Source organism: Chrysochloris asiatica, unplaced genomic scaffold (assembly GCF_000296735.1).
Source record: "Chrysochloris asiatica unplaced genomic scaffold, ChrAsi1.0 scaffold00114, whole genome shotgun sequence".
NCBI lineage: Eukaryota > Metazoa > Chordata > Mammalia > Afrosoricida > Chrysochloridae > Chrysochloris > Chrysochloris asiatica.
Window position 1 is genome coordinate 1,480,888 of NW_006408632.1, and position 24,773 is coordinate 1,505,660.

At 37.2% G+C, this 24,773-nt stretch overlaps 1 protein-coding gene across 1 annotated transcript in view; it reads right to left on the reverse strand.

The window, feature by feature from the left end:
* Window positions 1-24,773, reverse strand: part of PNPT1 (polyribonucleotide nucleotidyltransferase 1) — an 85,953-nt gene that overhangs the window by 11,417 nt on the left and 49,763 nt on the right. Inside the window, exons 12-23 of the mRNA XM_006868017.1 lie at window positions 23,180-23,276; window positions 22,490-22,592; window positions 19,558-19,628; window positions 15,929-15,965; window positions 14,625-14,691; window positions 14,452-14,541; window positions 12,825-12,878; window positions 3,091-3,197; window positions 2,460-2,531; window positions 2,300-2,363; window positions 1,478-1,561; window positions 930-1,013 (exon numbers count right to left, since the gene is read on the reverse strand). Of these exons, the coding sequence (XP_006868079.1) occupies window positions 930-1,013; window positions 1,478-1,561; window positions 2,300-2,363; window positions 2,460-2,531; window positions 3,091-3,197; window positions 12,825-12,878; window positions 14,452-14,541; window positions 14,625-14,691; window positions 15,929-15,965; window positions 19,558-19,628; window positions 22,490-22,592; window positions 23,180-23,276 (930 nt within the window). The remainder of the gene's footprint in view (window positions 1-929; window positions 1,014-1,477; window positions 1,562-2,299; window positions 2,364-2,459; window positions 2,532-3,090; window positions 3,198-12,824; window positions 12,879-14,451; window positions 14,542-14,624; window positions 14,692-15,928; window positions 15,966-19,557; window positions 19,629-22,489; window positions 22,593-23,179; window positions 23,277-24,773) is intronic.

A 24,773-nucleotide genomic window follows, 5' to 3' on the forward strand; every position in this document is an offset into this window, starting at 1 on the left:
TCTAATTTTGGAAAGCTGGCTTTGTTCTCTAAATTATGAGTAGAAACTAGTCTAGAAGGCTTTTATCACCTGTCTCCTTTCCCCCTCTTACCCTCGAGTGGTGGACAGATGGGTGAGGGACGAAATCATGTGAGTTTCCTTTTTCCATCCTCCATCTTAAGGACAGGCTAAGGTGACTCTACTTTCACCCTCCTTCAGTAACCTCAAAGTTGGGAAGTACTATGCAACCCAAAGACTACTTCCAGGAAAAAAATCAAATCAAATATACTACTTCTAACATAATATCTAAATAAAAGAGCTGAAATTTATCTATGTGAAAGTAGCAAAGGTAATAATAGTAAAAGAAAATTAAGCATAACTCCTCTAAAGCAAAAAGTAAAAACTATTCTAGATGTTTAATTTCAAGTTTTGCAAAAAAACCCACAAATTGATCATCCTTTCTGAATACAGATAAAGACAACCATTTTTTTTTTTTTTTTGCCAATTTATTAAGATGGAGCCCTGGTGGTACAATGATTAAGCACTCGACTGCTAACCAAAAAAGACTGCTGGTTTAAATCTGCTCAGTGGCCTCAGGGGAAAAACACCTGTTAGTTTGCTCCTGTAAAAACTGTTGCCTAGGAACGCCTATGCAGGCAGTTCTAAGGACATGCTGAAAATTTACAGTAAAGACAAAGCCTATCCTTTTCTTCTTGTCTTTCTCTTCATTTCTCAAACACAGTTTTGAAGCAACATGTTGTTAAGTGTCATCGAATTGGTTCCAATGCTCACGACCCTGTCTAGGGTTTCCAAGGAGTGGCTGGTGAACTTGAACCACTGACCTTGTAGTAAGCATCCAGTGCTTATCCTATATAGCACCACACCAGAACATGGCACACTTACATGGACTAGCATTTAATAAAAAATTCATAGCTTCATACAACTCTTACCTGTTTCAGCCTGAAGTTTTTTTAAATGATATCCACCTGGTCCAACAAATTTTGATCGTTTTGAGAGTGGAACTTGAACAGTTTCTAGGATGCAACATAGAAAAAAACACAAATAATTCAAATACAGATATGAACCTACAACATGTCCTGGTCACACCACACAGTTTCTTTTTACAGCTTAGAAATACACAGAAACATTTCAATATGTAAAAAGAAAAAATTTGATACTTGGCTAAAATATTGAAAATTCTGATGTCCAAGCATGTCCCTCTCAATATAAAGTACTTTGATTATAAAATATCCAAAATTTTTTCATTTGGCATATATAGTAAAACATTTTAAAAGTAGTGATATGAACTCCTGGTGAGGTAATGTAGGATAAGCACTGGACTTTGAACACGGTTGGCAGTTCAAACCCACCAAATGCTCCTTGGAAACCCTTTATAGGGTCGCTGTAAGTAGGAACTGACTTGGCAGCACTTACCACCAACAACAGTATGTTTTCATATATTTATATTATCATGAAATCAATGATTTTAATGTATTACCAATAACAGGCCCATTTTCTTTTCTAGATGCTCGAGGTTTTGAAATAGTTTTGTTCATTATCTGTAATATTTCCTTCTTTGCCACTAGAAGAGATAAAAACACAATAAATATAACTAAATAAAATAAATGTGACCTGATGAAGCTGTTATTTATGGAGTAAAATTCTTTAGCTTAGTATAAAGTTCTCCATACCCAATTACCTTGATTAATCTACTCACTCCTTCTCCATAAACCCTATCACAGAGAGCTGCTTTGTAAAAATGAGATTTACACTGCTCTCTCACTTTGGTAGTTAGTCATGCATCCATCAACAAAACATTTCTTGATGTAAGTTAAGTTAAATGAGATTTCATTTTTAAAGCAATATTTTAAAATAAGTCGAAAGGAAGCACGGAGTCCTGGTGTGACAGTGTGGGCTAATGTGCTTAGCTGCAAGGTTGGTTTGAACTTCATGGTCGGTGGTTCAAGCTCACCAGCTGCTCCTCAGAAACCCTACACAGGGTCATTGAGTCAGAACAGACTCCATGGCACTTAACAACAACATCAACAACAATAAATGAACCATGGGGTTCTTCTGTAGGATAAGCACAGGACTGCAAACCAAAAGTTTAGTGGTTCAAGGCCACTAGCTGCTCCGTGGAAGAAAGATGGGGCTTTCTGCTAATGCACAGATTTATAGCCTTGGAGACTCTATGCAGGGTCACTATGAGTCAGAACCAACTTAATGGAACTTACGAACAACAACAACAACAAAATGGGCACTATAGTTCTCGTTTAACAACTCAACAATTATGAATGGAGAGTCAATCACAATGGCTCACCTGAAGCTTGTTGAATAGCCTCCATTACAATTTTTATTGGTATCCCAGGTAATTTAATATCAGCCTAATTTAGAAGAGACAACAAATGTTATAAATATTGATTCATGACACTATCTATTTTGCTATAACAAAAGTCAAACAAAATGGGTTTTAAAAGTACCTGTAGTGCAGTTATGCCCTTATTAGTGCCAGCTATTTTGAAATCCATGTCACCATTGTAATCTTCAATTCCCTACAGAAGTTTATAAGATTATGATACGGTTTTAAGTAAAGCCAAAATTCATCCACAGTCACTATAGATTAGAAAAACAAAAAAAGACCAAAATACCCTCCAGAAGCTGAAGTGCTTCTAATACTAAAGTAGATCACACATAAATTATCTTTGACATTAACTATTGCCTCCAGTTGGTGAGCTACAAATACATTCCAGTTTTAAAGCTACAAATACTTTTATCCAAAAAATTATGACTAGATCATGTTTCCTCCCCAAAATGCATAAGGACTACTTTAGGATCATCTGAAAGTGATACATCATTATGTATGTGAGGAGTTTAAAACGTTCATGGACCAACAGAACCAAAAGAAGTGAGAAATTTCCCAAAACTCTTTGAAGCCCCATCATGTATGTAAATGATAATGCTTGTTTTCAACTATGATCCTATAAAAACCAAGGTGAACATGCTGCGGAGGACAAAGTACCTTAGCTCCATGAGTACTGCTAGGAGTCTCCTAAGCTTATAAAATATACACAATTTTCACCATTATATATTTGAAAGTGTGAAGACACTTGCCAGAATGTCTGTCAGCAAACGATAATCTTCTATTTCACTCTTCTCAGGATTGGTTTTGGTGACCAATCCTATAGCTACACCAGCAATAGCAGATGAAATTGGAACACCTGTAATTGAGAGAAAGAATTTTTGTGTTTAATGTGTACGTCAGCCTAACACAGGTATCTATCATTGTGTTGACTATCCATTACTTTCACTTACTGCCACTGAATCGATTCCAATGGATAGTGACCCTGTACAGGGTGGCCCAGGTTGTAAATATTTAGAGGAGCAGAAAGCCTCATCTTTCTCCTGCAGAGCAGCTCGTGGATTTGAATTATCAACCTTGTGGTTAAAAGTCTACTGCTTATCCTACAGCACCAAAAGGGCTGCTTTGACTATCCATGGAATCTCCTACATTGACAATCACCAAAGCTGAGTTGGATACGTTTTAAGAAGTGATCTGACTGGCTTTTTTTTTCTTAAATACAAACCCTTAAAATAATTCTAGCAGATAATCACTATACTTATCAGAAATTTCTCTTACAAAGATCTCAGTAATTTAAAAGTAATCCATTCTTTGCTGTCTTGCATATTGTGCCTTTTCATTGTTTTTGAAAGGTACGCATCTGTTTGGTAAACATATGTGAACCCTAGTCCACTTTCTCATGGACAGTCACCACTGTGTTTTGTGTTCTTCCAAAAATTGTCTATGCACAAGTATAATTAAAATTTTTTATTTTCCTTACTCATGGGTGCATACTACATGCATTCACTATTCAGCACCTTGCTTTTTTCACTAATAATGTATCTTAATATTGACACTCGTCACCATACAAACCTCTACCTGACTTTTTCCAATGGCAGAGCAGTACGCTGTATGGTGTACATCCCATACTGTAAGTGGAATTGCTGACTTTAAGGGTTGTGTATTTGTTAAACTATTGCATTTGTTATACAAAGAGTATGGTGGTGGTGGTGTGCCACGGAGTTGGTTCCAACTTAGAGTGCCACTGTATAAGATTTCCGACACTGTTGATCTTTTTACAGGAACAAAAAGTCTCATCTTTCTCCCGTGGAACAGGTGGTAGTTTCAAACTGCTGACCCTGAGGTTAGCAGCCTGACTTGTAACCAATATACTACCAGAGCTCCTTACAAAGAGTACAGCATTTTATAATTTCACCAACATTATATAAATTGCATGTTATTCCATATCTTCATTAATTCTTTTTTTTTTTGTTTAATGTTTTATTGTAAATTACACGGTAGTTTACATGGGAGAACATTAGCTTTACATTCATCCTATCATATCGTTTCATTGCTATGGTTACAATCCCCTCCATGCATCATTAACCAACCAAAGGGTATACACTACAAGCCTGCCCCCCAGTCGTCAGCACACAGGCCCTCTCCTTCTCTGTGTCTAAAGTCCCCAGCTGCTCCATCTCTCCACATCATCGTCTCCTTTGTTAATTCTTATAAAGTCTTTTGATTTTTGCCAATCTTAAGAGGTAAAAATGGTAATTTATAGTTATAAATTTGATTTGTTTTTTATGAGTAAAGGTGAACATTTTTTAGGTTTAAAAACCCCATTTATACACCACTTGTCTGGTGTCTTGGGTGTTGCTGTGATGTTGGAAGCTATGCTACTGATAGTTCATATATCATAAGGGTCACTCAGGTTGGAGAGGTTTCAGTGGAGCCTCTAGACTGAGACAGACTAGGAAAAAGGAACTGGCAATCTGCTTCTCAAAAACTGGCCAGAGAAAACTTTATGAATAGCAGGGAACAGTCTGATATAGTGTCAAATGAATCTCTCAGTTATAAGCTACACAAAATATGAGGAAGAGCTGCCCCCTGAAAGTAGAATTGGTCTATATGACACAAATGGAATAAAGCTTTTTTAGATCTTCATTTGATGATAGGGCACGATTTAAAATGAGAAGACATCCAATAATAATCTGAACATGGAATATACGAAGTATGAATCAGGAAAATTAGAAGTTGTAAAATGAAATGGAACACATAAAGACAATACTCAGGCATTGTTATTGTAGTTGTTATGTGCCGTGGAGTCGGTTCCGACTCATAGTGACCCTCTACAGGGTTTCTGAGGCTGTAAATCTTTATGAGAGCAGAAAGTCTCATCTTTCTCCTGTGAAACAGCTGGTAGTTTCAACTGATTGGACAAGATCTTTATTTGTGCCCATTCCATGGAATGTAGAAATCAAAGAACAACATGGTTAATATCACATGAAAGCAAAATTTTACTGAAGATAATTTAAAAATGGTGGCAGCAGTACATCGACAGGGAGCTGCCAGATATTCAAGCCATATTCAGAAGAGGACTAGTGATATCACTGTTGTCAGATAGACCTTGGCTGAAAGCACAGAATACCAGAAAGATGTTTACTTGTACTTTATTGATTATGCAAAGGCATTTGACTTTGTGGAACATAACTACAGGTAACACTGTATACTGGGTATTCCTGAAAGTTTAATTGTGCTCATGAGGAATCTGCACATAGACCAAGAGGCAGTGGCTCAAACAGAATAAGGGGATACTGAATGGTTTAAAAATCAGGAAAGGTGTACATCAGTGATGTACCCATTCATCATATTAATTCAATCTGTATGCTGAGCAAATTGTAAAAAAGCTGGGTTACATGAAGAAGAATTGGCATAAGGGTTGGAGCGAGACTCATTAACCACATGTGCAGATGACATAATTGTTTGCTGAAAGCAAAGAGGATTTGAAATACTAATAAAGATCAAATACTATATATAGCCCTTAGTATGGACTGCATCTTAATGTAAAGAAAACAGAAATCTTGACAACTGGACCAATAATTAAATCAAAACTAACATAGAAAGACTGAAGTTGTCAAAGACTTCATTTGGCTTCGATCCACATCCATAGCTGAGGAAAACAGCACTCAAGAAAACAAACGATGTATTGTATTAGGTAAATCTGCTGCAAAAGACTTTAAAGAATAAAGATGTCACTTTTGCCTGATCCAAGCCATGGCACTTTCAATTGCTTCATGTGCATGTGGAAAAGTTAGACAATGAATAAGGAAGGTCATAGAAGAGTGGATGCATTTGGATTATGGTGTTGACGAAGAATACTGACAGTACAGTATCGTGGATTATCAGAACAATGGAAGAAGTACAGCCAGAATGCTCCTTAGAAGCCAGGATGGCAAGATTTCATCTTAAGTATTATGGATCTCTAGTCAGGAGGGACCAGTTCTTGGGAAGGACATCATGCTTAGTAGAGAGAAATACCCTCGACGAGATGGACTGACAACACCGGCAGCAACAATGGGTTGAAACATATCAACAATTGTGAGGATGGTGCAGAACAGGGCAGGGCAGTATTTTATTCTGTTGTGCATAGGGTCACTATGAGTCAGAACTTACAGGAGGACGCCTAACAACAGCATGATGCTAATGAGGCAGGAAGTAATCTACATGATTTGGTTGTAGCTTGAGTCAATTTCTTTTGAGATATAAAAGATTAAAGAAGCAATCATGTATCTAAGACTATCAAAGACGAACCAAGAATGGCGTTGGTTCTTTGAACCTTGAATCCTTTCACTGGGAACCTTCTAGAACCAGGAGGCACAGAGAATGAAAGGCTTCCTCTAGAGGTGGCACTCTGGAGCTGGATTCCGGATCTCCTAAACTGTGGTCGGCTGTTCAAGCTCACCAGCTGCTCCTTGGAAACCCTATACAGGGTCACTATGGGTTGGAATTGACTCAATGGCACTTTAACAACAACAATAAACTGTGATTTAATAAATGTCTGCTTGTTACAGGAATCCACATGTGGTATTTGTTACAGAAGGACAGGGTAACTGAGACATATGGTTACTAGATTTTGCTTAGTTTGTTTTCCCTCTCCAAATATGTGAAAAAAATTTCCCATGCTTCATTAAAAGAAACATGTTTATATTTTGGTCAGTTTGAACTTATTTTGATATAAGGAGTGCAGTAGGGATTCCATTTCAAGCAGTCTCAATCCACACCCATGGTTTTAACTACATGGCTTTAACATAGACATGGAAGATTTACAACCAGTCTGCCTTTCTTTGTCAAGACATGGATATGTATATCTAATGTACCTCTGACTAGATTTCCCCAGGAATTCTGGTGGGGCAATGTGAGATAACCACTGGACTGCTCACTCAAAGGTTGGTGGTTCAAACCTACCAGATGTTCCTCAGAAACAGGCGACTATGAGTCAGAATGGACTCAACAGATGTCCCGAAGCACCTCAAGTATGTATCTTCAAAATGGAATCAGCCTGTGTATTTGGCTCTGCTCAATTCTACAATACGCCTGATGGAGATGTCACTCCTGTGTGAAGCTCTGGTGAAGAACCAGATGGTATCTGGTGCAACATCTCCATGAGTTTAAAGAGCTTGCCTTAAGTTGCCATCCAGGAACCCAGCAGTGTCCAAGTGTTGGTCATTGATGTGACTGCCATCAATCTCTGACCAAGAGGACGCAGCTGTAGAGCAAAAAATCTTAAGGCCTTTTGCTTAAGGCCTGTGAATGACACCAGACAGGCAGAGCTTAATTCCATCTTGTGTCTGGGTTCAAGTAGTCAGATACCAATTTTTCTTGAGTACATCACATATCTCTGGTAGCATAACTGCCAGAGTTAGAGCAGAGTATATGTGAAAGTTTGTTTGGGGCCACTTCTCCTAGCCAGACCTTGCAGGAACATTCCTGGACACACCTTTCAATGGTCAGCTGGTTGTGAGGCTACACTCAAGAGTGCCTCAGAGATCGCAAGCTTTCCTATCTGCCATAGTCCCCTCCCTGCTTTTCTTAGGTCCAGCATGCATATGCGATGAGCAGCTACTGCGGTCAGGGCTGTGGGAGGAGATTGCTTTGTTCTCTGTAAAACCTCATCATCATGTCATTGATGATTTCTAGCACCTAGATGTTTGTCTTGTGTTTACTCCTCTTAAAGAGGTAATAAAAACTCTCTATATACTAGTTAGTCAGTTTGTTGTACTGTAGTCGATTGCATGTTGCTGTGATGCTGGAATATGTTACCGATATTTTATACACCAGCAGGGTCACCCATGGTGGACAGGTTTCAGGGGAGCGTCCAGATGAAGACAGACTAGGAAGAAGGATACGCAGACTACTACTCTTTAGCTTACGAACAGCAGTGGAACAATGTCAGATAGAGTCCTGGAAGAAGAAAACAGTATGAATAGCCCCAGAATATTGAAGGACAAAGTTTTCTGTGATAGAATAATATCCATACACCTACAAGAAAGACCAGCTAATACCACTATTATTCAAACTAATGCAGCAACAACTAAAGCCAATTTCTTCACTCTGAAACTGATGAAACATGCAATCAAGATGTATTGATAAATATTTGCGATTGCAATGCAAAGGTTGGAAACAAAGAGTAAGGATCAATAGTTGGAAAATATGGCCTTGGGGTTAGAAGTGATATGGAAGATCACATGATAGAATTCTGCAAGACCAATGATTTATTAATTGTAAATACCTTTTGAAACAATATAAAAGGCGATTAAACACATGGACCTCACAGATGGAATACACAGGAATCACATTGAGTACACCTGTGGGAAAAGAGGGTGAAAAAGCTCAGTATTATCAGCCAAAGCAAGGCCAAAGACCAACTGTGGAACACACTATCGACTGCTTACATGCAAGTTCAGGCTGAAGCCGAAGCAAATTAAAACAAGTCCACAAGAGCCAAATATGACCTTGAACATATCCCATCTAAATTTAGGGACTATCTCAAGAACAGATTTGATGTATTAGACACTAATAACACTAAATGACCAAAGACCAGAAGAGATGTCAGATGACATCAAGAACATCATACATGAAGAAAGCAAACGGTCATTGAAAAAAAAAGCAAAAACAAACAAAAAAATCCAAAAAAACAAAATGGAAGTCAGAAGATACGATGAAACTTGCTCTTCAGGATAGAGATGCAAAAGCATATGGATGAGGAAGTAAAATAACTGAACAGAAAATTTCTAAGGGCAACGCAAAAAGATTATAACAAAATGTGCAAAAGACCTGGAGTTAGAAAAGCAAAAGGGAAGAACCTTCCTTTCCCTGTTTAAATTTATTTTAAACAGAGTAATTATTTCTCATGGTATACAATTATCAACAATCTGTGGAACAATTATAGATCCCTGAGTTGGGAAAAACTAAGGTAAAATCCAAAGTCCTTAGCATGTAATGACCTTCACAATTTGGTCCCAGTTTTATTACTTCCACAGCTCCTTCAAATACAATCTAGAAACACACTATGCTATTTAATAATTTCATGACTTTGCACATGTTGTTTCTTCCACCTGAGGTAGGGGCTCTGCTTCTTACCTTCCTGGTCTACAATAATCACTCCATCTTTAAAACCAGATGAAATGTAGCTGTCTCTCTGAAGCTGACGGCATCCCTGTATGCCCCATAAGTATGATTTCTTTCATCTGTACTTATCTTTTTATAGTTTCACTTTCCCACCATTAAGCCTTTAAAAAAATGGGTACAATATCTGGCTTTAGGACAAGGCAAGTACTCATGTATTTGAATGAAACTGTATACTTTTTGGTATCCCTTCCTATAGGACCTGCCATTCATTCTTGTGAAATTTGTATGTATATATTTATCTCCTTATTGTTTTGTTCTGTTCAAAAATTTTTTTAGAGATCAGCTTTATTATTTAACATATCAGTTACCCACTCCTTTCTATCAGCAGCACCCCTTGCAAGTCACTACGTTCTTCACCAATTCAGTAATAGAAGCGTTGAAAAATGAGGATGAAGCACTCAAGTATTTCACTTGAGACTTCTACCTGTCAATCCGATTAATTAGTCTCCATTGTTCATCCTTCAGTTTTGAATGGTACACTTATAATGTAGTCAAAGCTTCCGCAATATTTACACAGAAATATAATAAACTGTTATGATGAACTAACTCTATTTACTTTATGAGTAGCAATCCTCCTATTTCTACCCATATCTAGGAATTGTCTCAAAAGCTCAAGTTTATTATGATATGACTTAACTTTAGTGAATTCCTTCTGGCTTTCTCTCCTACCTTATTCTTTCTAAAATATTAAGAAACTACTCTTGAAATGAACTTTTTCTTTGTCCCTAGTGTAACAGTCTCCATAATTTGTCAAACACTGTCAACATGGCCTGCTAATCTTATACTGAAGTTCTTTCCAATATCTAAGGTGAATTTTTTCACAAACCAAAAGATATAAATTTAGTATCATTAAAGATGGCACTTAACAACAACAGATGTTCTTACGATTTCCCGTTTCATTTTATCTTTTAGTTTACTACTGTCTGTATTTATCCTGTCCTTTCCAACACGAAATTAAGATAGATATATTCAACCTCCATGAGAAGAGGGATTTTGTTTACCACCATGTCCCAAGTATTCAGATCAGTGCTTGTAACACAGGTTGTTGTTGTTAAGTGCTGTCCAGTCGGTTCCAACTCAAAGTGACCCCATATAGACAGGGTTTCCAAGGAGCAGCTGGTGAGTTTGAAGTGCCAACCTTGTGGTGCAAACCACCCTTGTGATCCAGTGCTTATCTCACAGCACCACTATAACACAGGTGACATGCAGTAAATAATCAGTGAATGAATAAATGAAAATGAAAAATACAAGTAGTATTTTACCAGGTACCTTAAATATCAGGGTATGTTTCCTTTCCTTTTCATACCAGAAAAATGCCTTTTAGTTGCTTTAGTAATTTTTGTTCCAGCCTATTCTGTTAGTCTCTCTAGATAATGTACGTTCACATCATTCTTTCATTTCATCCTTGGTTATGTTCTCCTTTCCACCTGTCATACCTCTACTTTAAATTTTCTCTGACTAGAGGGCCTCAGTGTCGTTAAGTTCCTTTCTCTTAGGTTCACAAACAGCATCCTTGGTGACTGCTTGGCAGAAATTGGTGTTATGAGCTTCCTTAAGAAGCTGACTCTTTCCCTTTTTGTGTTTCAGGCCCAAACATTATACTGAACCACTTGCAGTGTGCCTTCCTTATATTCTGCCCACACTTCTGTGAATGGCATGATTTTTCTCATGGCTCACATAAACTGACTGGAAGATTACAAGGTTGCTGTCACTTATGGATACTAATACTTCTGCTTACTAACAAAACTTCCTTGGAGACTGGAATCAAACCCAGAGCTCTCCATCATCTGAAAGGTATGAAAGTTCAAGTGTCATCAAAGCTGGAAAGCAATTTTCACAGCATATTGATTTTAACAACAACAACAACAACAACAACAAAAATTCCAACAGGATCAAGGAAGTTCCACTTTACAACTATCTAGCCTCTGTTTTGGTTTGATAATCTGACCACTCTGTTGTTGTTGTTGTTGTCAGGTGCCATCGAATCAGAACCAACTCATAGCGACCCCAAGCACAGCAGAACGAAACAATGTCCGATCCTGGGCCAACCTCATTACCAATGCCACACTTGATGCCACCAATGATGCCACCTGGCCAATCCATCTCGTTAGGGGTCTTCCTCTTTTTCTCTGACCCTCCATCTTACCCAGCATGACATCCTTTTCCAGCACCTGTTCCCTCCGGACAATATGTCCAAAGTAAGAGAGACGAAGCTTAGCCGTCTTGGCCTCCAAGGAGCACTCTGGCTGCCCTTCTTCCAAAACAGATCTATTGGTTCTTTTGGCAGCCCATGGCACTTTTAGTATTCTCCTCCAACACCACAATTCAAAGGCATCAATTCTTCTATGATCTTCCTTATTCACTGTCCAGCTTTCGCATCCATATGACGTTATTGAAAATACCATGGCTTGGGTCAGGCGCACCTTAGTCCTCAAGCTGACATCTTTGCTCTTCAACACTTTAAAAAGTTCCTGTGCAGCAGATTTGCCTAATGCAATACGTCGTCTGATCTCTTGACTGCTGCTTCCGTGAATGTTGATAGTTGATCCAAGAAGAATGAAGTCCTTGACAACCTCAATTTTTTCTCCATTGATAAGAATGGTGTTTATTGGTCCAGTGGTGAGGATTTTTGTTTTCTTGACATTGAGATGCAATCCATCACTGAAGGCTGTGTTCCCTGATCTTTATCAATAAATGTTTTAAGTCCTCCTCACTTTCAGCAAGCAAGGTTGTATCATCTGCATATTGCAGGTTGTTAACGAGTCTTCCTCCAATCCTGATGCCACGCTTTTCTTCACAGAATCCAGCTTCTCGTATTATTTGCTCAGCATACAAATTGAATAAGTATGGTGAAAGAACACAACTTCGTCGCACACCTTTCCCAATTTTAAAACATTCAGTGTTCCCATGCTCTGTTCGAACAACTGCTTCTTGGTCCAGGTACAGATTTCTCAGAAGTACAATTAAGTGTTCTGGAATACTCATACTTCTCAACATTGTCCATAGCTTGTCATGATCCACACAATCGAAAGCCTTTGCATAGTCAATAAAGCACAGGTAATCATCTTTCTGATATTCTCTGCTTTCAGCCAAGATCCATCGGACATCAGCAATGATATCTCTCGTTCCACGGCCTCTCCTGAACCCAGCTTGAACCTCTGGAAGTTCTCTGTCAATGTATGATTGTAGCCGTTTCTGTATGACCTTTAGCAAAACTGACCACTCTAAGCTTACCAAAATCCAATTTTAAAGAAATCTTATGTTTTATCTAATCACGGATGTATAAAGTCTTAGCAGATTTAAAACACTCTCTTACCTGAATCCATTAATGCTAAGCTTCCACCACATGCAGATGCCATAGAAGATGACCCTGTAAGGAAGAAGAAATATTAACTTCAAAAGACATTTGAGTTTTGTCAAATGTAGAAAGTTGCTAATACTGGTTACTCAATATTTTTTCTCTTTCTTCTTTATAAAAGCACTTATAACCTAAACCAAAAACCAGAGAGTTGTAGGGTTCAACACAGTTGGTTACTTTCATTGGAAAAAAAAAATCAGTTCCCCTATTGCACTAGACACACTGGCTGCTATATTGGACAGCAAGACACAGGGCGTTTTCATCATCACAGAAAGTTCCACTACATAGCACTGTGACAGAAATTCTGATTCTAAGAATCTGCCTGTTGTTGCTGTTAAGTACTATAGAGTTGGTTCCGACTCATAGTGACCCTGCACAGGGTTTCCAAGGCTGCAAATCTTTATGGGGGCAGAAAGCCTCATATTTCTACCACAGAACAGCTGGTAGTTTCGAACTGCTGAACTTGAGTTTAGCAGCCCAAGTCATAACCACTATGCTCCCAGAGCTCCTTTAGGAAACTGCCTAGAAAGACTAAAATGCCTCTGTTGCTCTTCTGTTATCTTAATCAGATGATAATTAAAGATAGGAACGCTCAGCCTCTGGCATTGGGGCATAAGGCTATTAGCCTAGTCATACCCAATTGATAATACAAGTCTTTAGTTTAAATTTGGAGCTTTCTTTGTTTTTTTTCTTCCTCAAAATCTCTGACTACCTGGTCTTTCTAAGTCTGTTAGATCTTTGAGAATCACTGCCTTTCTTGCCTTCAATGACTGTATTTTGTCCTGACTTATAGACTCATTTTTTTTAAAGTGTTTTATTTTGAATTATATGATAGTTTACATGGGAGAACATTAGTTTTACATTCATTCTATCGTACACTGTATCATTGCCATGGTTACAATCCCCTCCATGCATCATCAACCGACCAAAGGGTATATATATCCTGCAAACCTATCTCCCCCACCAACCAGTCTTCAGCACACAGTATAGACTCATTTTTGAGTTAACGTTGATGTTTCAGCCCAGCCTCCCTCTGTAGTGTATTGCCATTCACTTGTGTTATGTGACAAGCATGCCCTCTCTCATGTTGTTAAGTGCTTGTTAAGTCCGTTATGAATCAGAGAAACCCTGCGGTGGTTTCCAAGACTATAATCTTTGTGGGAGAAGAAAGTCTCATCTTTCTCCCGAGAAGCAACTGGTAGGCTGAAAACACTGAACTTGTGGCTCACAGTACAGTGCTTACCCTCCAGAGCCACCATGCTCCCCTTTATAGAATACTCTATTTTGGACCCTTCTCTCACCAGAATGGACTGGCTCTATGGTTTGTTTGTAAAGCAAACAAAGAAACAAAATGGGAAACACATCAGTCACACATGAAGAGAATTAATTATCGTACATTACTTTCAAAACAACTCATTAACTATGAACAGATTCAGGTAGGTACATAATAAGGAAACTAAAGGTATTTTCTGTTAAAATAGGTTAGGGATCTTGTAAAATATAAAGAAAATGTAACATTACTTATGCAAAGTTTGAAAGATAACAAAGATTGTTTTTTTCTGCTAAGGAAAAAAAATGTCCATACCATTTGACTCTAGGACTTCAGATGTCACTCTTATGGTGAAAGGAAAATCTTTGGGAATAACAGGATACAAAGCTTTCTCAGCAAGAGCACCTAAGTTAAAATAGGAACCAATAAGCAAAAAATACACCAATCTCTGTAAGAACACCATTTCAAGTTTACAGATTTGTGCTCACCATGCCCAAGTTCTCTTCTATTCACACCAGTAATTTTGCCAGTTTCATTAGTTGCATAAGGAGGAAACTAAAAAACAAACAAAACAAAACACACATAACTGAGATGGAAAAAAGATAAAAGAATAAGACAAGAAAATAATACATATCCATTTTTGTGCCACCCAAAATATACACCAAAATGCTTTTGTTGTTGTTGTAAAGAGCCATTGTGTCAGCTGACTCACAGCGACCCTGTATGGGGTTTCCAAAGAGTGGCTGATGGGTTTGAACCGTTGACCTTGTGGTTCAAACCAACCTTGCAGTATCCTATAGTACCACACCAGGACTCCAAATTGCTAAAAGTAGCTATTTCAAGTGTGTCTTGTAACTCAGTAGTTGGAAAGTGGATAATTCAGGGGAATTACATTATACATTTCCATGTTGCCAGTGTTAATAAAATAAGTTTAAATAAAAATATACAAATGTTAAAAAAAAAAGTATACTGAGGAAAAGTAAATCTTTTCCATAGGGCATGTATATTGTCCAATTTAAACAATGGAATCATTTCATATTAAAAAAAACAAGTATGTTTTAGTTAGCCTTACAAATGGTTTTATGTGACCATTTTGTGGCTTTAAGGAAATAGGAATTACTTACAATCATTTGAAAAGTGGAAGAATCCCCATAAAAGTCTAGTATATCAGTTTCTTTAACAGAAAAATAACACAAAAGGAGAAATGCAACATGGAACTGATCATGTCTCAGGATCCAGCAGTCAGTCTGCAGGAACCAGAGAAATGGGCTGAACTGCACTGTTAGTGTGCAGGCAGCAACAGCCACAATGGGAGGGCTCTACAGGTCACAGGGCTTCAACCGATAAGAGAAAGTGATGGGGTGAAACACATAAATAAAGACTTAAAAGAAAACAAATTAAATAAATGGGCAAGACTAAAGTATAGTATCCAGAGATACATACCACTTGAAATGAAAGGAATGGATTATTACAAAAGTTAACAGTTACAATGTTAGTGGTAGAATCTAGGTAATGGGCATAGTGGTGGTGATCATGTGCTGTAGAGTCAGTTCTGACTCATAGCAACTCTGTATACGGTTTCCGAGGCTGTAAATCTTTACGGGAGCAGAAAGTCTCATCTTTCTCCCACGGAAGAGCTGGTAGTTTTGAACTGCTGACCTTGAGGTTCGTAGCCCGATTCATAAACACTATGCTACCAGAGCTCCTTAGGTAATGGACATAAGAGTATTCAATATAAATTTCTTTTCACTTTGTTTTTTCATAATAAAATGTTGAAAAATATTCATCTTACCTCATAGTGCAGCATGAAATTCTTATCTTTTATTCCACTACAAATGAAACACATAATGTTAAACACATCACATATATGCAAACAAATTTATTTCAGTAAGCAAAAATATCTTAAGGCAATTTTAAATACACAATTGGTTATTAAAGAGAGTTGGTTTGAAAGGAAAATGGAGAGTATTAGAAAGATGAATTTTTCTTGAGTTTATGAATGAATTAGATACCAATTTAGAAAAATAACTTTGCTTCAAATATAAGCACTTAAATATCCAGATTTGAAATCAAGACAAAAGACATTTTTAAGGATTAATACCAACTGAGCGAATCCTAAGTGTTGTATCACATTAGTCGAATCTCAGTTATGAGTTTTCTATCAGTCAACATGTGAAAGACCAGTAATTGAAATGACATCACTAAGGGTAGATCTGATAGGCAAGCATCTTTCTGGGGTTTGAAAAGAGAATATCTGTGAATCTATCTAGAACAATGGGGTAAAATAAGGACGAGAAAAACAATTCTTAAAAGCAGGAAACCAGATTAACTCACAACTGAAGAAAAGACAGCTACAGATTGGCCTTTAACACAAATAGCACCCCTCTTTCAGTAGAATTACAAAAGGGCATATCTCGCCAGTCGCTATCATATCCACCATTAGACAGGTGGAATGCTTGAGAACCTACCAACAAACAATCAACAATTAAATATAAATACAACACTACAATGTCTTGAAGACCACAGACAATTTCAGCTTATATAAAGAAACAAGACAGAGTGCTTAAAACAAGTGATGAAAATTGTTGCTACTATTAAGTGGTTTGAAATTGGTTCCAATCCATAATGACCCTGTACAGGGTTTCCAAGGAGCAGCTGGTGAACTTCAATCACTGACCTTGAGGTTCAAACCAACTTTGCAGTTCAGTGCTTTAGCCCACAGCATCACACCAGGATAAAATAATACCAGAAATGGTATCAGAACTATTGCATAGGAATTTAAAGGAATGGCAATTAAGTATCTTAAATGGATTGATAGATCAAGGATAACATGAAAAACAAAACTTTAGAAGAATTCAGGAAAACACAACAAGAACAAATTGACAAAATAAATGAAATACTAGAAACCATAGGGTGCAGTAGCTAGAAAGATGAATTATAAGACTTCAGATTCAGAAACAGATAAAGCACTGAAATCGAAAGGGCAAAGAAGTAGAATTGAATCAATGGAAGGCCAAATTACTGAGTTTGATGACAAATCTCTCATTATTTATCTGCTAGAGGAATAAACAGAAGGGAAAATAAATCAGAAGAAAGCCCAAGATTTATGCAAGAGGAATAACACAAATAATTGAAATTCTAGAACAGGATGAGACATTAAAAAAAAAAAAAAAGATAAAAAGAAAAATTGTAAAGAGTTGTCATAAGAAAATGTCCCTAAATTTCATGAAAGATGAGAAGATAGCTATTCAAGAAATTGAATGAACTCCCAACAGGATAGACCCCAAAACAAAATCACCAAAATATATTATAATTAAACTTTTCAAAACCAAAGACAAGAAAAGAATTCTGAGGGCAGACAGAGTTCAGGAAAATAAAGTTACCTACAAAGGAGAACTAATAAGATTAAGCTCTGAATTCTCAGCAAAAACCAAAACAGGCAAAAAGACAATGAGATGATGTATAAAAACTGGGGGGATAAAAAAGAGAAGCCAATCAAGAATCATATACCCAGCAAAACTATCCATTAAATATGACGGTGTAGTTAGGACATTTGCAGATAAACCGAAATTAAAAGACTTTGTAAAAAGTAGACCAAATTTATAAAAAACGATATAGAGAGTTCTTTGGAAAAAGAACCAACAACAGCAGGCAATTAATAACCTGAGATTAACATACATGGCAGTATCACCCAAAAGTCAACCCAGAGAAGTAAACCTCCAAGACTGAAAATAGGGAACCAGAGATACCAAACTGAAACAAATAAAAGCATAAAGTAAAATGAGAAAATAATGTAGTTACAGAATATCTAAATATAAAGGAAATCACATCAATTTCAAGAAAAATTAAATAAATAAAAATAAACCTAAATGTAACCCCAAAACTAAACTAAGTACCCCTTAGCCCCATGGTAGCCCAATATTTACCCATACACTAACCATAGTCCTCACCATAATTCTAACACCAAACAAAATCCTAGGCCTAGACTAGATCTAAGCACAGTCCTAATCCTAACTCCGTACTCCTACCTTCCACCCCCTTCCCCACCCAAAAAAGGAAAAAAAGAATGCACCTGAGTCTGGGTAGAATCTGCATAACCATAAACTATGGTGGTGATGGTGGTGGTGTGCCGTAGAGTCGGTTCTGACTCATAAGGACCCTGTATGGGTTTCTGAGGCTGTAAATCTTTATGGGAGCAGAGAGCCTCATCTTTCTCTCACAGAACAGCTGGTCATTTTGAACTACTGAACTTGAGGTTAGCAACCTGACTTGTAACAACTACTGTTACCAGAGCTCCCACGATAAACTACAGACATGGGAAAAGAAATCTAAACAAACTCCTTCAGGATATTAAAGGAATCAGATTTTGGGGGCTAGAGAGGCGGATAAGGATCATGTGGTCCAGTGTCTTCATTTTACAAGAAAAGAAGACCACCGGTGATTGACGCTGAATGACATGAGCTCTTCGCTAACACAGTTAGAAAGACTCAAGACTAGAAGACAGAGGTGCCTTAGCCTAGTCCAGTATTCTTTCTTATTAAGCTACATTTGCTTTCCCTAAAAGAAAAAGAAACAAAGTGAAGAGAGCAGAACAACCAAAACTTGACCTAGAATGGAATATAAAATATGAAGTGTAAGTTCCCAAAGGGATTATGATTTGGATGAGAATTCCAGCATTATACAAAAAGCTGTATTGTCAATTTTACCAGCTACATGAAAAAAAATAAAAAAGAATATATGAGAAATGGTTCTAAAGACAGAAGAAATTAAACGTACCCACATATTATACAATTAAATGATTTACCAGTATTTGTTCATAAACAAATGAACTAGAAGACAATATAGAACAAAAAAATTCTTGGGGGCCACTTAAATCAGGGCTTCAAACCAGTTCTTTCTGGTTCAATCATGGGTGAGGAGAAGTAACACCTGAATGATAACCAGAATGGGAAAAATTATAAATTCAGACATTCTGCTAGAAACAATCTCCAATTTGGAAAATAGCAGCATACACGTTACACAGCAATGAAATCTCTTGACTGTCAGAGGCAGAAACATTGGTCCCAGCTCACAGATGCAGGCTGACTGTGCTGCGCTTCACAGTCCTGGCAACAATCTAATGTCATGCACCAGGCTCCTGAAATAGGTCACTATTTCTCTTTGGAGTCTCCCATTTCTGGGTTTTGACTATAATTTTTTCTGTTCTGATTATCATTCTAGTACACTCAAATTATACAAGTTTAGGTCTTCAAATAGTGTTGGCCATGACTGAACCATTTGGAACCAGTTTGAAATCCTGCTTTAAATCACTATTATGTAAACATAAAAATGAAGTCCAGAGATAGAGGTTTAGAATAACAATATATTTACATGAACTTAAAATTTATGCTAGCAGGTCATAATATAAAAACACAAACTTACTTTATAGCTGATATAATTCTATCAGATTTAATACTGGATTCCAGTGAATCAAATGTAACAGTACAAAGAACCTGAAAAACAAAAGCAATAAAAGAAAAAGAAAAAGAGACGTTCTCAGGCTTTCTATACCCATAAAATAGATGAAAACTAAAAATACCTGAAGAACTCAATTAGCTCAAGAAGCAAAGTGGTTAAGTATCTTCTATACAAAGGATACTATTTGTATTTAATTCAGTAAACATTTTTTCATGCTATAAATAGTTAAGGTATGAGTAAACCTCGATAATCCAAAGGCTCACCATCATAGAGACTATATTATAGATAAAGCGCATTAATGGAAGTGCTGGAGAAGGATGGCAAATGGATTAGACATGGTCACTGACTCAAGGAGCACACTAAGAATTAAAGTGGCAATTAGAATGCTCAAATAATTAGAAAAGTTTTCAAGTATCTTATGAAATTCACTATCTATATTTGAAAGTCCATTTACGTTAACTTGAAAGCAACATGTAAATTACTTGTGAATCTTTGAGTAAAAACTGTGATGACAACTATAACCAATGTTTTTTGAAATTGCCCAGAACGGTGCTTGTCTTCAGTATAGTTAGTGTTGTTGCTGTTAAGTGCCGTTGAGTCGATTCCGACCTATAGTGACCCTATGTAGGGTTTCCAAGGAGCAGCTGGCAAGCTTGAACTGCCGACCTTGCAAGTATAGTTAGTACTCAATAGTAATTTGTGAAATAAATGAATGAGCAAATATATACGGGGACTTCAAAATGTTCAAGGAAAAACAGAATTGAAAGATAATGGATTTTTTTCCACAAACTTTAAAAATCCCCTTGTATAGGCCCCTAACAATATAAACTCAAACTTATAAACAGACAACTGACAGAGTACACAAAATTACAGAAATCAACTGTAACTGGATATTAATACATTGCTCATAAAAACTGATATAAATACTACATATATTGTATGCTGCTGGTGGTGGTGTGCTGTAATTCTGTATGGGAGCATGAAGCCTCATTTTTCTTCCGTAGAGCAGCTGGTAGATTTGAACAACTGACCTTGGGGTTAGCAGCCCATCTTATAATCCACTATGCTACCAGGACTCACACTGAACATTACCCAACAAAATCAGAAACATTCTTTTCTAGCACATATAAAAGGAATATTTATAAATAACGACCATAAAGGAAGCCTCAATAATGCAAAGATTCAATAACACATAGATAATGTTCTCTGCCCACAATGCAATTAAAAGTAGAAACAAATAACAAAGGACAGTAAAAAAAAAAAATCTCATACGATTTAGACAACAAGCTTCAAAGGCTATTAACATACAAGTAAAATCTTGATGAAGTAAAAATGACTGCAACAGTTCACTGAACTGCCAGAAGTTCAAGTTGGGTTCAGAAGAGAACATGGAATGAGATATATTATTGCTGACATCAGTTGGATCTTAGTTGAAAGCAGAGAAGACCAAAAAGAAGTTTACTTGTGCTTATTGACTATACAAAGGCTTTCTACCATGTGGATCATGGCAAGCCATGGATAACACTGCAAAGAATGGGTATTGCAGAACAGTTAACTGTGCTCATGGAAAACCTGTACACAGATCAAGAAGCAGTCATTTGCTTCAGAACAAAGGGATACTGAATGGTTTAAAATCAGGAAAGGTGAGCTAGGGCTGTATTCTTTCACCACACTTACTCAATCTGTGTGTTGAGCAAATAATCCACGAAGCTGAATTATATGAAAAACATAGCATCAGGATTACAGAAAGACTCATTAACAACCTGTGATATGCCGATGATAAAAGCTTGCTTGCTAAATGTTTAAGGACTTAAAATATTTACTGCTAAAGATCAAAGACCACAGCCTTCGGTATAGTTTGCAGCTCAGTGCAGATAAAACAAAAATCCTCACAACTAGCCCAATAAATAATATCATGATAAGTGGTGAGGTGGCTCTATACAACAAGCACTGGACTGTGAACCACACGGTCTGAGGTTTGAGCCTGCTTGCCATTCTACAGAACAAAGATGAGGCTTTCTGCACCCATAAAGACTTAACGTCTCAGAAACGCTATACAGTGAGGCTATAATAACTGGGAACCAACTTAATGGCAGTTGACAATAACAAATGGGGGAAAAAATGAAGTTGTCAAAGACTTTGTTTTGCTTGGCTCTAAAATCAACAGTGATGGAAGCATCAGTCAAGAAATCAGACAATATACTGAATTAGGCAAACGTGCTGCACAAGACCTCTTTAAAGTGTTCAAGACCAAAGATGTCAGTTTGAGGACTAAGCTATACCTGGCCCAAGTCAAGGTATTTTTTAACAGCTTCATATGCATATGAAAACTGTATAATGAATAAGGAAGATCTTAGAAAAATTGATACATTTGAACTACGATGTTGGAGAAGAATAATGAAGGTAACACAGACTGCCAGAAGAACAAATGTTGGAAGAAGTACAGCCAGAATGCTCCCTAGAAGACAGGAAGGCGAGACTTCGTCTCTTATACTTTGGACTTCTTATCAGGAGGGACCAGTCCCTGGAGGACTTCATGCTTGGTAAATAAGAGTGTCAGTGAAAAGGAGGAAGATCGCCAGTGAGATGGACTGGCACAATGGCAGTAGCAATGGGATTAAGGTAACAACAATCATGAGGATGGGGCACATGACCGGGCAGTGTCTCGTTCTGTTGTGCAAAGGGTCATTCACTATGAGTTGGAACTGACTTGATGGTATCTAACAACAACAAAGGTAGTTATAAATATTTTTTAGACTTCTATTTATCAATCTGAATAGATAATACATTTCATATGATAATGTTTGTACAACAACTACATTATGTAAATACTGTTTTAGATCTAATTAAAGGATACTAAGTTAGCAAATAATTAATAGTTTTTTACATGTATTACCTGTGTTTGTCCCCTTTGAAATAATGCTGATCCATGAAGAGTTTTAAACATATCTACCTCACAACTTATATTCCTAAGTGAAGTCAAATCACGACCATCGCACCTATAATAACATAGGAAAAAAAAGTATGTAAAGCAGTGTGGAAATACAAAAAATCACAGACTATCGCATTATTGGAGTCTTGGTGTCACACTATAGGATAAGACTCGGCTGCAATGTCGATGTGAACCACAAGGCCAGAGGTTCAAATGTACCAGCTGCTTCTTGGGAACTCTATGCAGAGTTGCTATGAGTCGGGACTGATTTCCACAGCACTTAACAACAACAACAATCTCTTTATTATCAGGAAGGTCTCAATTCCATTTGGGTAACATAATTCCCAACAAACCTCTAAAAAATTGATACCTGCGGCCCATTCAAAGAACCACTGAATCAGAATCTCAGGGGTTCTGACCCATGCACATGCAGTATTAACAAGTACTACTGGTAATTATGATGCACAGTTAAGTTGTGGACTATTACTCTACATACAGGTCAGAAAATCAAATATATCCACATAATCTGTACATTCTTTAATAGGCACCAATTTATAAAGTAAATATAATTCTTTATTGTTCACCTAATAAACAACAATGCAAAAAGCCAGTTTCGTGCTTCAAATGCATCAAAAAAAAAAAAGATATACTTACCTTTTGTACTCATTCAAAATAATACTTCTAAAGACTTCCTTTGAAACAACATTGAAGGACTCTATTATGTCATATGGGTCAGCCTCTGGAAATTTTTCTATAGAAACAAGACAAACCAAAACAAGTTTCTTCTTTTTGAAAAATAGATTTTCAGTTAAGGTCATGGCATCAAACTAGTGGGAATAAACCAAGGGAGTTGACTCTGAACATTTAGTTCTCAGGTAAAGTGGATGAATCAGATGTTCTCAAGCCGGGGAGACACGCAAGTTTTAAGTACCTCAAATGTACTGTTACTGCAAACTCGTTCATTTTCTCTCAGAATTAGTGCTTTGAAGTTGGCTTCATACTGTATTATTATCTGACAAATCTAGCCAGTTATATGAAAAGGCCTGACAGTTTTAACAGTAGTAGTCACCTTTATTCTTTTGCTTTAGGAACTTCTATTTTTATCTGAAAATTGTAGATTAACTTTCTTTATGTATTACAAATCAACACTTTGGAATACTGATGCAGTACTGTAGGATAAGCATAAGGTCAGTCTGAACCACAGGTTGTGGCTCAAAGTCACCAGCTGCTTGTTGGAAACCAACAGTCGCTATGAGTTGGAACAGATCCAACGGCAATTAACAACAACAACAACTACAAAAAGGTGCAACTATTGATTTCTTCATGTGTGGAGAAAATATGAGTCATGAAAGCTGAAGATGCTTGGAATTAGTTCCAATGTACTAATGAACCATATGAACACTCAGCTCTACCTCTGAGACAGGAAAAAGTAGATGGTACCTAACTACTCCTACTCAGTGCTTTGAAAAGGAATACATTAGAAAGCCATGGATAGGGTGTGAGAAAATGTGAAACAATATTAAAAATGATTAAAAAACAAAGTAAAGCAAAACTAACCAAAAACCAGGCTTACTGGTCAGAAAGAGATAGGAAGAATAAAACTATAACCCTTCAGTCACCCTTCAGGCTTGAAAATAAAATTTTCTGGGCCCAATTTTCAACCAAGCAGTACATAGGTATAGAGGGGACAGCAACACTAGTAAGGTATGCTCACCATGGAATGATCAAAAGGGCGACACTTCTCTAAGGACAAAGTTGAGAAGGGTTGGGAATGCCGGTGGAATGGATATAAGAACTACAGATAGGAAGTGGGCTAACTAACTGTTGTTACACTGAGGGGATTGCAGCCATTGAGATGAAACATTTGCTGAATGTAAAACTGATGATCCTCTCTGTAAATATTCACTCAAAAGGAATAATCTTACTGAAAGTTTATATAACAAATTAGGTTCCCATCTGGCAACTTCAAATTTGTTCAGTGATGTTGTTGTTGTTGAGTGCCACTGAGTCAGTTCTGAGTCATAGTGAGCCTGTCTAGGGTTTCCAAGGAGCAGCTGCTGGGGTAGAGCTGTCCACCATGCAGTTAGCAGTCCAGTGCTTATCCTACAGCACCACACCAGGACACCTGTTACATTTATTACACTGTGTCAAAATCTTGGGTTGTTTTTTTTTTGTTGTTGTTCCTTTTCCAGTCCTCTAGTTTCCCTGACTCCTTGTCTTTTCATCTATGCTTTTGAGTAATTATTGA